Below are 15,055 nucleotides of genomic sequence, written 5' to 3' on the forward strand. Positions count from 1 at the left end.
CTTATTCTTCTGTGGTATAGTGTTCCTCTATTAAAACTCAAAATTTTATTTTGAGTTGATCCCACCTACAGTCCTACAGGTTTCTTCTGTTATACTGTAGGAGCAGATTGAAGCTGATTGCAACAAGAAGGGTAGGGACGTTGGTAAGTATTGAAAGAATATGTATCCATGTTTTTTTTTTCTTTGCATTGATGATGTTGGATTGATAATCATTAAATTGATATATTGACCCAGATCGATGTATTGTTACAACAATTTTATGGCTTTCGTTTGAAATGGAATAAAAAAAATAATAATAGCGCTATCCTTTATGGGTACTTTTGGTTAAAGATTATCTAATAAATCCAGTGAAAAAGGGAAAGGAGTGATTCTTTACCTAGCAGGTTAATGATGCCGTCATTGTAGCAGGCATATAACTTGATCAGATCTTTGAAGAGTAGGAGAAAGCAGGCATTTATCACCCCATTGTTCAGTTCCTGTGCATGCACCTACGGCAAGAAAAAAACAGTAAAAAGGAAGTGTGGTTAAGATTTAAGAGATAAACAGATGGAGCACAAACTAGCTTTTGAAAGACAAACTTAAAAGCAGTCATAAATGAAAAAGACAATAAAATTTCACCAAAGGCATACAATATTACAGGTTAATACTTTTATAACGTACATGAATACAGTTTATACTATAATACAGCGTTTCCCAAACCTCTTCTCAAGCACCACTTGTCCTGCAAGTTTTATATCTCTCCCTGCTGCAGCACAGCTGAATTAAATGATCAGCTCGTTATCGTGCAGCTTCATGGGTTTATTACGAGTTGATCATTTGAATCAGCTGTGTTGGAGCAGGGATAGATCTAAGACATGGGAATATGGTAGAAGATAAATAAATAAATAAATAAATAAATAAACAAAATGACCCCAATATATATATTCATTCATATTCTGTAACCACTTGTCCGCACAAGGGTCGGGGCGGGGGGGCAGCTGTCATTGGGGCAGAAGGCAGGGTACATCCTGGTTGCCAGACCATCGTAGGGCCAACACATATAGACAGACAACCTTTCACGCTCACAGTCACACCTAAGGACTGTGGGAAGAAGCCGGAGACTCCGGAGAGAACAGCCGCTATCTCGCCAGCCGCTATAGAAGATATATACATATATACATATATATATATATATATACATATATACATATATATATATATATATATATGTACACATATGTATATATTTATTTATTTATTTTTTTGTAACACTGCTATTAAAGGCATACAAAATAAAGGATTTTACATGTGTATCCATTGATTGATGGATGGATGGATGGATGGATGGACAGATGCACAGATAGATAGATATGGATAGATAGACAGATAGATAGATAGATAGATAGATAGATAGATAGATGGATAGATGGATAGATAGATGTGTGAGAATGGTCATACATGTGAGGAGGCTGTAATTGGCAGGTCATAGATGCTGCTACAGCACTAAGCTTTGTTAAATTCATCTGGCAGCTTTTTTCTTGACTGTGCTAATCCCTCAACAAATTGAGTAACCTTGTAAAGTGACTTTGTTTCCTATTAGCAAGTGTCACTCACTTCGAAATCCAGCAGTGCGTCGATCTGGCTCTGCAGGGTGGGCATCCCTTTCAACAGCTTCTCCACTGACATGGTCCTCATCACTCCCTCAGCCCTGAGACAGAGGGAGACAGAAGTAAAGAGAAAATGTGAGAACTAAGCATCAGCCATGAGGCAGAGAGACATATCCGCATACTTTCTGTCAACACATAGAGTACCTGTCTGTACAGGCCACACATATCCACCAAAGTGTCTAATCTCTATTCAGTAGTCTGCATTTTTCAGTGCCAGCTTATGTAGCCACAGGGACCTTGTGTCTGCCAGCTAAACAGAGCCGTCCACTCCCTGAGCATGAGTAATAACCCTCTCTGTATTCATCTCTGTACTCGGTACACGCGGCAAAGCCATGCACTTGGCCCAACGCCATGCTGGAGTTCATCCCACGCACGGACGGGACCCTAGTGGGATGTGTGTTATTCTGATGGATATGGAGGGCAAGTAAGGAGGGGGCATGTTCTGGTTCTGGGTAATCTAACAAAGCAGTTTTAAAAATCGATAAAAATGCGGAAAGAGTCATGCAGGGCAGTGTCGTGATAAAAATTAAATCGTACCCTTTCTTGACTCGGCCAAAGTCAAAAGCCATCTGTCTGTAGGCGAAGGCTTTCTCATTGAGATAGCGGCTGTAGCGTCTGATGAACGTGGACATGTCGTAGCCTGAGGAAGACACACTCATTAGAACACACATGCACAGTCTCCAATGACGTAGCGCTTAAATGGTTAACCAAAAACAAAATGTGTTAAAGTAAGTAAAGTAAGCCAGAGAAATACAGCAGATAGTGAAAACCATGCCCACCACGCCTGGTCTCCCCGAGTATCAAAAATGTACAATTTGGCTATTTAAACTAAATACTCCAGTCACCCTGCAGACTTAATATCCATGACAACAGACTGTGAACCCAGTGTTTATCTCCATGGAGATGGGTTTAATTGAGGGGAGTGGGGGAAACTGAGGGATGGATGGAGGAATAATTATGTTGGCTGTAACATTTAAGATTGTTCTGCTATTGCATTTACTATAGCTACTTAAAAATATGCTAAATATCTTAAATGTAAGTGTGAGCACACAAAAAAAGTGGTAAAAACTGCTAGTGGAAAGGTCAGAATAAAAGGATGAATCAGAGTTGAAAATTGGAGGAGGGCTGGTTAAGTCAAAGACAGGAGGGAAAGAAACACCACCCACCGTGAGAGCCAGTTTTGTCCAGGAAGTTGCTGAGGTTGAACAAGGTGTTTCTAGATGCCAGAAACTGCAGGAATCTCTGCAAGAGAGAACACACACACACACACACACACACACACACACACACACACACACACACACACACACACACACACACACACACACACACACACACACAGAGGGTTTAGTTCTTTGTCAGGCACAAATACGGTAAAAAAAAAAAAAAGATACAAATAGCTTATGTTAATTAACATCTCTGATGAAAACTTAAAAAGTAACAGATTCAATAAATTAAATAAATAAATTTTTTTAATTAAATAAAGTGAAAATATATATTGTAATTAAATGGGAAATAACCCTAGATTCTACCTCAAAGTTATAAATAAACACATTATACGTCAGCAGTCGTGGCTTATATATTGTCATGATCATTTTCAAACAGATGGCTCCATCTCAAATATAAGAAAGGAAGGTTTGTTTGATGTTCACAGCTATCTCAAAGGGGCTGTTCAGCACTTTCAGCACTCTACCACAAACCTGTGAATGTGCCTGTAACAGAAAGTGGAATTAATATAAGAGGTGTGATTCTATACTGGTCTTTCTCTTTGGTGATGAGAGAGAAACGCAGCATTAAAGGAGCAATGCTGCAGCCTCCATGAGTGGGAGGGCGCAAATATGAATTAGACCCGTGGAGGGGACCAAGGGATACAGTATAATAAAGATAAATTGGAGCTCTCTGCAGCCCTGCAAGAATAAGCTCACTACAGAGACACATATGGATATCAACACACACACACACACACACACACACACACACACACGCCACTGTTTATTCAGTGGCTGCATTTGTGCAAAACAGAGCATACAATCATGAAGGGAGGTTAAGAATGAGAAATTCTCCCTGAAGAAATGATGAGCTACACATTACCTCCCCTCCTCCCATTTTCTTTTCACTTTCATTCTCTCTCCAGTCAATGCTCTCTATCAACATCAGAGGCACTACGACAGCAAAGCACTGGCTAAAAACACACACGTCTCAGGAGACACAAGGCACTAGACGAAATTACATTTCTATTTTAGAAGTTGAAAGACTTGTTGCTGCCTCATTTTTTCCTGTGTTGGACAACAGGGATCTTTATACGCATGCCTCGGCTCAGGCATTGATTGATACAGTTTACCATGCTTTACTTAGATTCATCACAAACTGCAAAGCCTTGACTCAACACCGTGAGCTTTACTCCCAGGTAGGATGGTGTGCTCTGGCAGCCCGCAGGCAAACACACTGATATACTTTTTTTATATACAGGGCAATTCTTGGCATGCTCCTTTTCTATCTTTGTATTTATATTTCACAGAAGAGTGCTGCACAGTACTTCTGCGGTCACAGGACTTTTATGTTTTTGTCTGCACATAGAGTGGGAAAAGGTCTTTGAGGTTTTCTGCACCATTAGACTGGAATAAATTGTGAACCATTTTAAAACTGTTTTTTGATTTCTCTGACTGCTTTAAATCCATTTTGAAAAACCTGGAGACAGAGTCTTTAGGGTGCTGGTGCTTAAAGCATGAACGAAACATGAGATGGGGCACTGTTATATAAAAGGCCCCAGTACCTTTCCTACATAGGAGCAAGACACAGACTTTGTAGTGTTTTGCCTCTTGTTTTTAATTGATTTTTGAGTCGTTGTGCATCCTTATTCCTTTTTTTTGGTTCTGTGGTAATTTTCAGTACGTGTTAATTTGAGTGACATTTTGCAGGTGAAGGCCAGGAGGGGCCCCTAACACTTTGGGCCCCTGACCCTGTGCCCAGATACATTCAGCAATCCATGCATGGCTTATATAGATATTTTTGCTGGGCTTGGACTGCACTTTGTTCAATAGGATGTCAAATATTATGTTATTATCTGCTCTCCTGTTTTGTGTCTTCTAATAATCACTTGCTTGTATCTTGTGCTGCTGCCTATCTTTACCAGTGGACTCACTTGAAAATGAGATTTGCAATCTCAATAGAACCTATCCTGCTTAAATATATATATCTATATATAACCTTGTCAGACATAATTGCATGGTTCAGACACAAGTGTCCTTTGAGCTTTCGTGTCCATATCACACAGATAATTGCACAAACAGTGTGAAATGTCTGTGTCTGTGTGTGTGTGTGTGTGTGCGCGCGCGCGTGCGTGTGCGTGTGCGTGTGCGTGTGTGTGTGTGAATGTGTGAAGGGCCATGGTATACCATTTCGGCCCATTACATCACAATCTATCCTTTTCCCCTGACACCAGCTGTATTGACCACAGAGGTTAAAGCTATTATCTTCATATCACTAAATCTCTTCTGCTTTGCACCCAATGCATGCTGGGAAGGCAACCCCTCCCACTCCACGATTTGGAATAAAGAAAAGTAAATAAGAACGATAAATGAATGACTAAATTAGCTGATGGATTGAACTCACAGTATTTCTCTTTGTCTTCACAGTCCCCATCGAATAAATTCGAATTTCTCTTGCCTCCTCTCTTTCTCTCTTCAATAGCTGAGAATCCCCCCCCCCCTCATGTCATCTGTAACTCAGTGGCAGTTTGGGTTCTTCGCTGGGCTATAAAGGAGCATCTGTTTATCTCTTCGAGTTATTCCTCGTTGCCCATTCAGAGCTCTTCCTTTTCTTCCGTTGTCAGGACATAAATTGGGTCAGGGGGTCAGGACCAGGAAGCAGAAGGCAAGTCCCTCTGCTAATTCCCCGACTGCTGTTGAGGCCAAATTTACAACCATGAAGCAATAGTAAAAATGTAAAGCGAATTGTGCAGAGAAGACCTCGGAGTGGATTACTGCCAACTACTCATAACATCCAACATTTGCCTTTAATCTCCCTTACAGTAGCTTTAAAGCTGCATTAATTTATATTTGCCACTTGTGGGCAGCATGGCAAGCTGTACAAAACTGCCATATTGTCACCTTATTTAGTTATTATGTGTGAATAAACAGTTGCCTATTTAGACATCAAGCAGATATGGGGCAACATAAGTATACATTTTGAGTTGTGTTGCTGTCCACCTACTAAATGTAAGTTCTGTATTCATTCACCTTTTAGCTTTGCTTTGGTCCTCGAAGTTATCTGCATCCTTAATGGCTGGATGCTCCTAGGTTATAGTCACGCAAGTTGCTCTATTGTCTTATCCTTACCCAACATAACTTGCTCTTACTGTTGCACATTTGAACTTAGATCAAATACTAGCAGGCTGATGAGTTATTTCTGCCTTTTACGCTTGTATCATGGCTGAATGAACACAGATCAAAGCTACATCTTGCATTTACATGCATGAAAGGGAATCTATGCTGATGCTTCAGTGTGTTTTTTAACAGGTAATGTGGGTCTAACTTTTGTCTTCTATGGAAAGTTGACTGAGCAGCAACGCCCTTGTTGAGCAAAACTTTACATTGGACAGCTTCCCAATACAACCTGTCTTTTGTCTCTACAGGGGGCAATTACCATACTGCATTGGTCAGTGGATAAGTTGGGCTAAAGTACGTGGCTCAAGGGAAGATAAATACTTACTCACTTCCCCTCCTTCATTTGACCAGACATTAAAACCAGCAGCAGCAGGTTAGAATCTCACCTCGTTGCCGTGCACCATGAGGTGGTGTGTGGTGATCAGGGCTTTGAAAACCACCACCCAGCTGGCATTGCCGGCCCTCTCCATCAGCGTGTCGGCCATCTGTGGGACGTTCACATTGGTCTCCTGGGTGGCCTGGATCAAGTCTGAGACACATTGAGGAGAGGAAGAACAGGAGGTCAGATGGTGGATGTTTGCAGGGGAGAGACACAGGTACAACGTGTGCTGAAAGCCTTATATTCAAGTGCTGATAACAGATGGGTGAGAAATGACAAACAGGAGTGTACCAGCGTGAATGTGGTGGGTCTGGGCTTTGCTGCATTTCACAGCCACACTCTCTCACATCCTAATTTCCACCTTAATTCAGCATGTATCTCTCTGAGCATTGTTCCATCAAATAAGCAGAACATCCTCAAATGAAATCAGATATTTTCACTTGTGTTCAGTGTTAATCAACTGTTTTTTTACTTACTTTTACTATAGTAGTGAGGTGTTCAATCTTATTTCAAGATATTACCACTTGTGTAAAAAAAAAATTACCTTAGCAAAAAACACCTATTATCATTATTGACTACCACTTTACTGTATTAGGCCACGCAATTGAATTGTCTAAATTTTGTGTTATTTTCATATCCAATGCCTATTTATTGAGTAGCAGACTTATTTGTGCAGGCATGTGGAGCTATTTTTTATCAACAGAATTGCATCTGGAGGCTGCCATTTTCCATCTTAATGAAATGTATTTCGATTAGTGCTTCACATTATGCCACCATTGCCTGGTGTGAGTCACACTGGCTGCTGCTTTATTTCTTTCTACAGCCGGTCAAATACAAGAACAGACAGATAGAGAGCGGAATATTCCACAGCAGAGACAGAGAGCAGAGGGGAGGAAGGGACTGCAATGTGAATCAGGCTCTCTGCCCTGTTCATCAGAAACACATGAGTGCTGAAGTGAATGGCAAAAATGTGCTTGTGTCCAAGTTGTGCTATTATAAGTGTATGAGTGTAGAAATTGTTTTTTTCTGTAGAATCCTTCATTGTGTATCTTTAAGCGCTCTACTATGCTATATAGTTCACTATTTAGGGAAAGCACAATGATAAACTAACAATGGCAGGACAACAGTATGAACATTTTAAGTGCCAAGATTTATTTTAAAGCTCAATCAATCAATACATATTTTTACAATTACCAATTTAAAAAAATATTATGAAAATGGCCAATTTCCATCTAACAAAACCACCTTTAGACTTGAAAATGCAAGCTAACTACTGTAAGTTTATACAAAAGTGTTATGCTAAAGCTAAAGCATGGTGCATTGAAGAGAACAATCACTCTACACCAGTGGTTCCCAACTGGTGGGTCACGGGTCCATTCTGAATGAACCGCAAGTGACTCATGAACTTGTCAAGTTTGTAAAAAATACACTTTATTTTGAAGAACAGTGAATTTCTGGCACACAGCTTTTATTTTGAAGTGCTATTTCTGTTATTCTTGCAATTTATATATATAATATATATGTGTAACTGTGTGGTTTGCATTTTATGAAATAAAATTGAGTATGTTGTAATTTCTCTCTTATGTAGACCTTGAACTAATGACAGAAGAAAAATCTGTCCTTGTGGTTGGACCATTTGGGAACCACTGCTCTACATTATAGTCACTATGATCCATATACTCACATAGAACTCAGTAATGTCACTGGTAAGTTGACCAAAAAGACAACCTACTATAAGCTTAGCCTGCATTGTTTGTACCTAATAAATGGGATCAGTCTGCAGTTTTGTGTCTGTCCTTGTGTTTATCAGCATCTGACAGATAACAGGAAAGCCTGTGAAAAATATATATTCACTGGCAGATATGTGAGCTGTCCTCCGTAGCAAACCTCAGGGCATATCTTCACAGACAGTCTGAGGATTGAGATATAGTAAGTCGTTGTGATGGACAGAGCGGGACAACAAATATGACCGCCATCATTTTAAAAGCCTTGATTTGGCAGAGCAGGGCAGTCGCAGAGCAACTTTTATTGAGTCCTGTGATTCATTAATAGTGTCATATGCATCCTGCACATTTACTGCCAGCAGACAGCTGAGAGGTGTCTATTGGATTTTCCTTCCTGGCTTAATATAGACTAAATGGCATTACACCTCACACACTGAGCAATCTGTCACTAGCTAGAATGATGTGGAGTAATAAGCAATTTGAAGTTTGGGAGGTAAAAGTTTTACTTCAAAATAAGATGTGAAACAAACTGAATGTTTGTTTGTCCAAAAGACAGTGTTTGCTGAGTCTCAAAAAAGGATAATTTTCTCTAGTTTGAATGTTTGGTAAAAACTGCAGTGCCAAGCTGTTGAAGCAATTTACTTAACTTTTTAAATGAATATATATATATATATATATATATATATATATATATATATATATATATATATATATATATATATATATATATATATATATCTGAACTTTTTAAAAAAGATTTACATTTTTAATAGCAACAAATGGGCTTCTGGCAGAGTGCCACAGACAGGGAAATAAGAAAATGTAGGGAGAATAATTTTTTGTTGGTTTTATCTTTTCATGGGATTTTTTGACAATAAGACAAATATGGAACACCAGTCTTACCCTTCAAAACCCTGAAGCATCTGAATCACACTTACAGTGCAACTTAATGTGCAACAAAATGTTGGAATTGTATGTTTCTGCAAACCATAGATATAGGACTAGTACATTTATACATGTCACACCCATGACGTAGTTCACATTACATAGAACTGAGCATTCCTCATTGGCAGGAGGAGTGTTAAAAGCATGGCACCTATATAGCAGACGACAGTCTGAGACCAAGACAAGTGTGTTTTTTAACATCATTTTAAGACATGTCCAAGACATGTTTTTTGTCGACCAAACTGACGTCCAAACACGATGTTTCCCTAACCCTAAACATGTGATTTTTGTTCTTAAACCAAACCACCCATTCACAACAGTTGCCACAACATAATATAGAAAATTGAAACATAAAGAAACAAAGCCTCAACAAATCTGCTACATTTGAAATGTATAAATGTTTGCAGAAACATACAATGCTGCATTTATACTGACAATTGGATTTAGATTCTAAAAGACACCAAATGATCGGCACCCAACTTTCTTGTGTTTCTCACATATTCATATATTTGTGGTGGCCCGCCACAATTAAAACCTATGCCAACTGATTTTTAATTTTTGGAGCTTGGAGTTCATTATTCAAATATTCAATTATTGTTATTGACTGCATTACACTACATTACACTGGCATTACACTGGGTCTAAAAGTCTACAGCAGGTGTTCCTCTCATCCAGCTATCTGATCATCTCTGACTGGATTGACAGATCAGTTATCCACCCCAGGACTCAAACTCCTCAAACTGTCGCCGAGGGAAAAAAAATAAGTCATGACCAAGTTCCACCTGCGCTGCATTCACTGACCTGTAAAATATCAGAATTTAGAGAGGACACACAAAAAAGAGACACACAAAATAAAAAAAGACAAACATATGGTACTTGCAAAGAAGGATATAATGGATTTGTAGTAGATTGGTTTGATTAATGCAGAATAAAAGGTAATATGTATCAGTTTTTGCAGCGGCAATTTAGTTTCTTAAAATTGATCCAATGTCTTTAATCATTTTTTAAAATGTTTTTATGTGTTTACATTCCTATCATTATTAGTTCTAAATGCTGTGCTAAATGTGTGTTGCTTTAGAATTTAATAAGCAACCTTCCTCACACCAAAGGGGACTCTCTTCCATACGGGGACATGAGATACTGAACAATGGCATATTCCAGCTTTGAAACAACCACTTTAAACCTGTCTGAGTCTCTCTGCTTTGCATTGACATTCCAATGAAAAACACAACTGTGGGCACAACTGGGCATTTTCTGTGACTAAACAACAATAGCGATTTTCTTCTGGTTCATGATGCCGGTGTCTATTTCCATGAATAAATCAAGTCAAATAGCCCATGGTACGTGTAGTTGGAAAGGGACTGCGTGAATAATCAGGCAAAAATGTATTCAAGGTCACTTTGCTTTGACAGCCGTGCTACGAGTATGCTCGTGCTTCTGCTCCCTCTATCATGCTTTCATCATGCAGCAATGATTGCTGTGCATGTACTCCTTAGTAGCAAAGCAGTAACAGAAGCACACACACATACATGCACACACACAAAGTGAGGGGGATAATCCCTTCAGCGGTGATGAGTCAGCAGCCTGCATCATCATTCGCATTTCATCTCTGTCTGTCTCTATCTCAGTCTGTCGGTCTCACTCTCTGCCTGTCTCTCTCTCTCTTTCCCACAGTGAGGGCCAGTGCTTCTGCCAGACTGTACAACCATTTAAGATCTATATAATTAAATATACCATAGAGCATGTCCTAATAAGAAAATGAATGCACAAGAGATTATAGCGACAAATTTAAAAATGGTTTGTTGCCAGATGGTGAATGGTTCTGCACTAATAAAGCATTAATAAAACCTTTCATCAACTCCCTATTCAATGAATAACTAATGCTACAGTGAACTGACATTGGTTGATTTGAAAATGTGCTGGATAAAATATTGGGAGAAAGAATCCTAACCCAGTAGGTAGAGAGAGAGGGAAAGTGGCAGAGAGTATCTGTTCAGATTGAGATGCTGAACAACAGTTCAGCAGGATCTCCTGACTCACTGTCTCCCCCCAACCTCCTTTTCAATTATTCATATATGTGAGTGTGAGTAAGAAAGAGAGACAGTGCGAGGCAGCTCGATATGTGGTCCTCAAGCGCTAGCACACACAGACAGTCACGCTGACTAATAAATACTTGCATGTTTGGATATTCAAAATCTTGTATGTTGCAATGTACAGCAAACTGAATCACACTGAATTAGACTGCCAGAGTAACACATCATAATGTACAGAAATGTCAAACACATGAAAAGAAAAAGAAAAAAGAAAACAAATACACATACAAAATAAACAATACAAAATACTGAAAGACGCTTACATTTAAATGAGTGTAATCTTAAACCTCCATATTCTCCAGTTTTTGGTATTTACTATTTAAAGCTGCACGCATCTGTGTTTTTATATTTACACATTGATCAGTGACTGTATAATGTGAAAGGATTTGCTTGTAATAATCAACCAAGACTTCACATCTAACCTCAGCTGGCCACCAGCATCGTTAGACATTGATTGGATCTGGCTTGTAACATCAGGTGATCAAATTTGCCAAAGTATATTTCATGTAGAATACTGACGACAGATGATATTTTGCTGGTATTGAGTTGGCCTGTAACCAAAATCCAATGTCTTCCGAACTTGTCATGCTACTATCATCTTGACCTAGGACAACAGCATTTAGTCATGAGTTACGGAGACCAAAACCCAACATCTGCACCACAGTATAATGTAACCCAAACAGAGCTAAAAGACTGAATAACTGACCTTTGTTGGGAGACCACAAACACGACTCTAAATCAGTACTAATATGGCTGTGTGTCTGAGTAACTGTTTCCTAACAAAAATGTATTATAAACTTTTTAGTTTGCAAACACTTTTTGTGTTTACATCTCGTTGCATTGCCCTCAATGGCCATAAAAATCTACTATTGCTACTATTGTCCAGCAACCACAAACAACAAAGCTGCCGGTAAAATCTCATAAACGTTATTATTTGACCAGCTTTAATGCTATAAAGCTAATAATAATGCTATAATGCCCTGTGATCCAGTGATGTTTGCTGAAACACATGAACCAGCCACTAATCCACATGAGAAACAGAAAAAGATTATAGTGTTTACACTTTACTGTGTTGTCGTTGTTCTCATCCATCAGGCTGATCTCGCTAAACTGGGTACAGACACCTGAGTGCTTCCTCTTTCATCATATTATTAAATGTTGGATTCTGCAGTATTCGCAGAGCATGAAATTAAATTAAAATGAATACTGAGATCAGAGTGATCACAACTCCGATGCAAAAAAAATCCAGACAGATCTTCTGGGCAAGTGCATAAAGAGCCACATGACACCTAACTTTAATAAAAGCCTGATGGGAATGTAAAGTCAGTGAGCGCTGCCATGGAGAAGTAGGGCTATTGAACCACTGAGAGTAATTGCATAGTGAGTCACTCCAGCTGTAAGCGCCGTTACTGTCGGCTGGTGATTACTGCAGGAGTCACATCTACACTTAAATCTACAGAATCACAGGTGCTCAGCTGCACTAATGTATAGAGCACAGTCTACAGTGCTGCTACACACACAGTGTATGTGCCACTGGTTACAGGCCTGTGTAGTGCTGTTGTTATATGCAGCTATGAAACCTACATTTTTGTATTGTACTGTTTTTTTTTATGGAAACATAGTCAATAGGATTAAGAGCTCCTACTTGTCTTACATTACAGTTCACAAGGGGGATTTGTAGGTGTTTAACCCTTTGAAACCTGGGCCAACATCAGTTTTCTTGTGTTGCGTTCAGACACCGTTCACAAGCATTTCAACCTTTGAAACATAAGCAGATTTATTGGTTTAATTTCTTCCAAAATCATGGGAAAAGAGGCAATCAGCAACTTGGCAGGAACTGTCCTGCAAAAAATAGTCAACGGTGACAAGAAAATGCTTGATAAATTAGATTTTTTTTAAAAAAAGGGAGAGAGAGAATTATTAGAAAACTATCAAATAAATAGGGTAATATATCAAGAAAAGTATATTTATAATAATATTTATGATTATTATGATTACATGTTTAAAATTAGGTTACAGGAAAAATATATAATCTCATCATTATTATTATTATCATTTATTGTTTTATATTACTCCTTTTTTGTTTTTTTACTTTTGTTTTTTTCTTTCTTTTTTGCTAATTTGGGGTATTTTTATTATAACTTTTTTTCTAATTTCTTGGTGATTTCTTGTCAAGCTGCTCATTGTTTTCTTTCCAAGAAATAATTCAAGCCAATTTGCTCAGGTTTCAAAGGGTTAAACTGGTACCTGTAGCACCGTTTACAAGGTATGTAATATTACAAAATTTATCTGGGCTCAGAGATATTTTGGCAGCCAAACATGAGCCAGTCTTTTGTACTGTGACTCCAGTTTGACATTTGAGTCCCTCAGTGACAGCTTACAGAACATGTCCTTCATTTACAGCCTGGAGATTTTGGGCAGTTAAACAAGGTTATTCGTGACATGAGAATTACAAGACCCTCCACACATTTACTGTATTGTTATACACAGACACATACACACACTCCCAGTAAACATACAAACACATGTGCACACACATCCTCCCCTGCTCTAATTTACAAGCACAGCACCTGAGCCGTCATTGTGCAGCGCAGCGAGCAAAGAGAGGAAGACCATCGGTCTGACATGTTCACATCCTCTACAGAGTGCATGCTGTTGTAAAATGAGAGAAAGAAACAACAAGAGACAAAGACACCTGTCTGAATGTAAACAGGCATACATGCAAACATGAAGCGTGCATCTACAAAAACAAGAGTTCACACTCGATGCAACTGCATATGAGTCAGCATCCCGTTTGACATGAGCAAAATATTATGCACAATATGCAGCCTCATCTGTTATGCATGAAATGTCTGGTACGATTTTTCCAAACTGAGATTGTGCCGTGCTACAAGCAGACACCGGGGAGAATCACTGTCTCAAAAGCAGCAGTGAATTCATCCTTGGAAACATTTCCTGTGTTGCCATAGCACAATGCCATTGTTGTCTAAAAACCATTAAAAAACATGTAACAGAGCTGCATTCATGTGGCACTCTGCTTCTGCAATATGTATCTCTGGTGAGCAGCTCAATGTCGGCAGATGTAACCGAGCATGCACAGGGATATGGTGCCTTGTTTATGGTGTTTTTCTTGTTGCTGAGCTGAGAGGAATAAAATACACTGTTTATGTTTATTGTAATGAAGGTGAATATTACCCGATGCAACAGTATGGCTCTTTTATGCGTTTTGAATTCTTCACAGATTAGGTCTAGTGGAGAAGAACAGCATGAGCAGTATCAGACTTCAGCTACACACACAGTACTTGTTACTGAGACAGATTCATCCTTTGGGCTCTTTTATGGGATTTACTGATGATATAAAAAGATAAAAAATAATGCTAGACTCCCGCCTTGACTGTGTAGGCCTAAAGTGTGTAAATGCCATCTTTGTGACTACAGTTGCATCTATGGGTGCGATCAGAACGCATACTTTTTACTTTTAGTAGGAACTGTGGCTGCCCTTGCAAAGTATTGCATACAGTATGCACACAGACGGGATGTGCTGCTTTTTCATAACACTGCACCCTGAACTTTGACCCTCTTTCTCATAAAACAGTTACCATGGAGATAAATCAAATTGCCGTTCAACAAACTGGACAAACTCAGGTTTGCAGATGAACCTGAAGAGCTCTGCTGTTGTTACCTTGTTACCTTGCTAACTTTTGAGTAATACTTGCATACATTGTGGATTCTAACATTTTATATCCATTAAATAAGCCTACATATGCATTATTCTATCTTTTTTTTTTTCTTGTTGGTTATCTCTGTTTACTTAAATGATTCATGTTCCTGTTATTACCATTTGACTTTCCATCATTTCAGCTTCAGTCAGCTGTCAATCAGC

General features: G+C 38.9%; 1 protein-coding gene across 12 annotated transcripts in view; it reads right to left on the reverse strand.

The window, feature by feature from the left end:
• Nucleotides 1–15,055, reverse strand: part of snap91a (synaptosome associated protein 91a) — a 64,825-nt gene that overhangs the window by 29,838 nt on the left and 19,932 nt on the right. For all 12 annotated transcript variants that reach the window (XM_088083968.1, XM_088083967.1, XM_088083965.1 and 9 more), the window contains 5 exons: nt 6,418–6,560; nt 2,813–2,888; nt 2,184–2,286; nt 1,594–1,687; nt 377–488 (listed from right to left, as the gene is read on the reverse strand). In XM_088083968.1, coding sequence (XP_087940094.1) covers nt 377–488; nt 1,594–1,687; nt 2,184–2,286; nt 2,813–2,888; nt 6,418–6,560 — 528 coding nt within the window. The remainder of the gene's footprint in view (nt 1–376; nt 489–1,593; nt 1,688–2,183; nt 2,287–2,812; nt 2,889–6,417; nt 6,561–15,055) is intronic.

Source organism: Plectropomus leopardus, chromosome 11, assembly GCF_026936395.1.
Source record: "Plectropomus leopardus strain MGB_pleo_1.0 chromosome 11, ASM2693639v1, whole genome shotgun sequence".
Lineage (NCBI taxonomy): Eukaryota > Metazoa > Chordata > Actinopteri > Perciformes > Serranidae > Plectropomus > Plectropomus leopardus.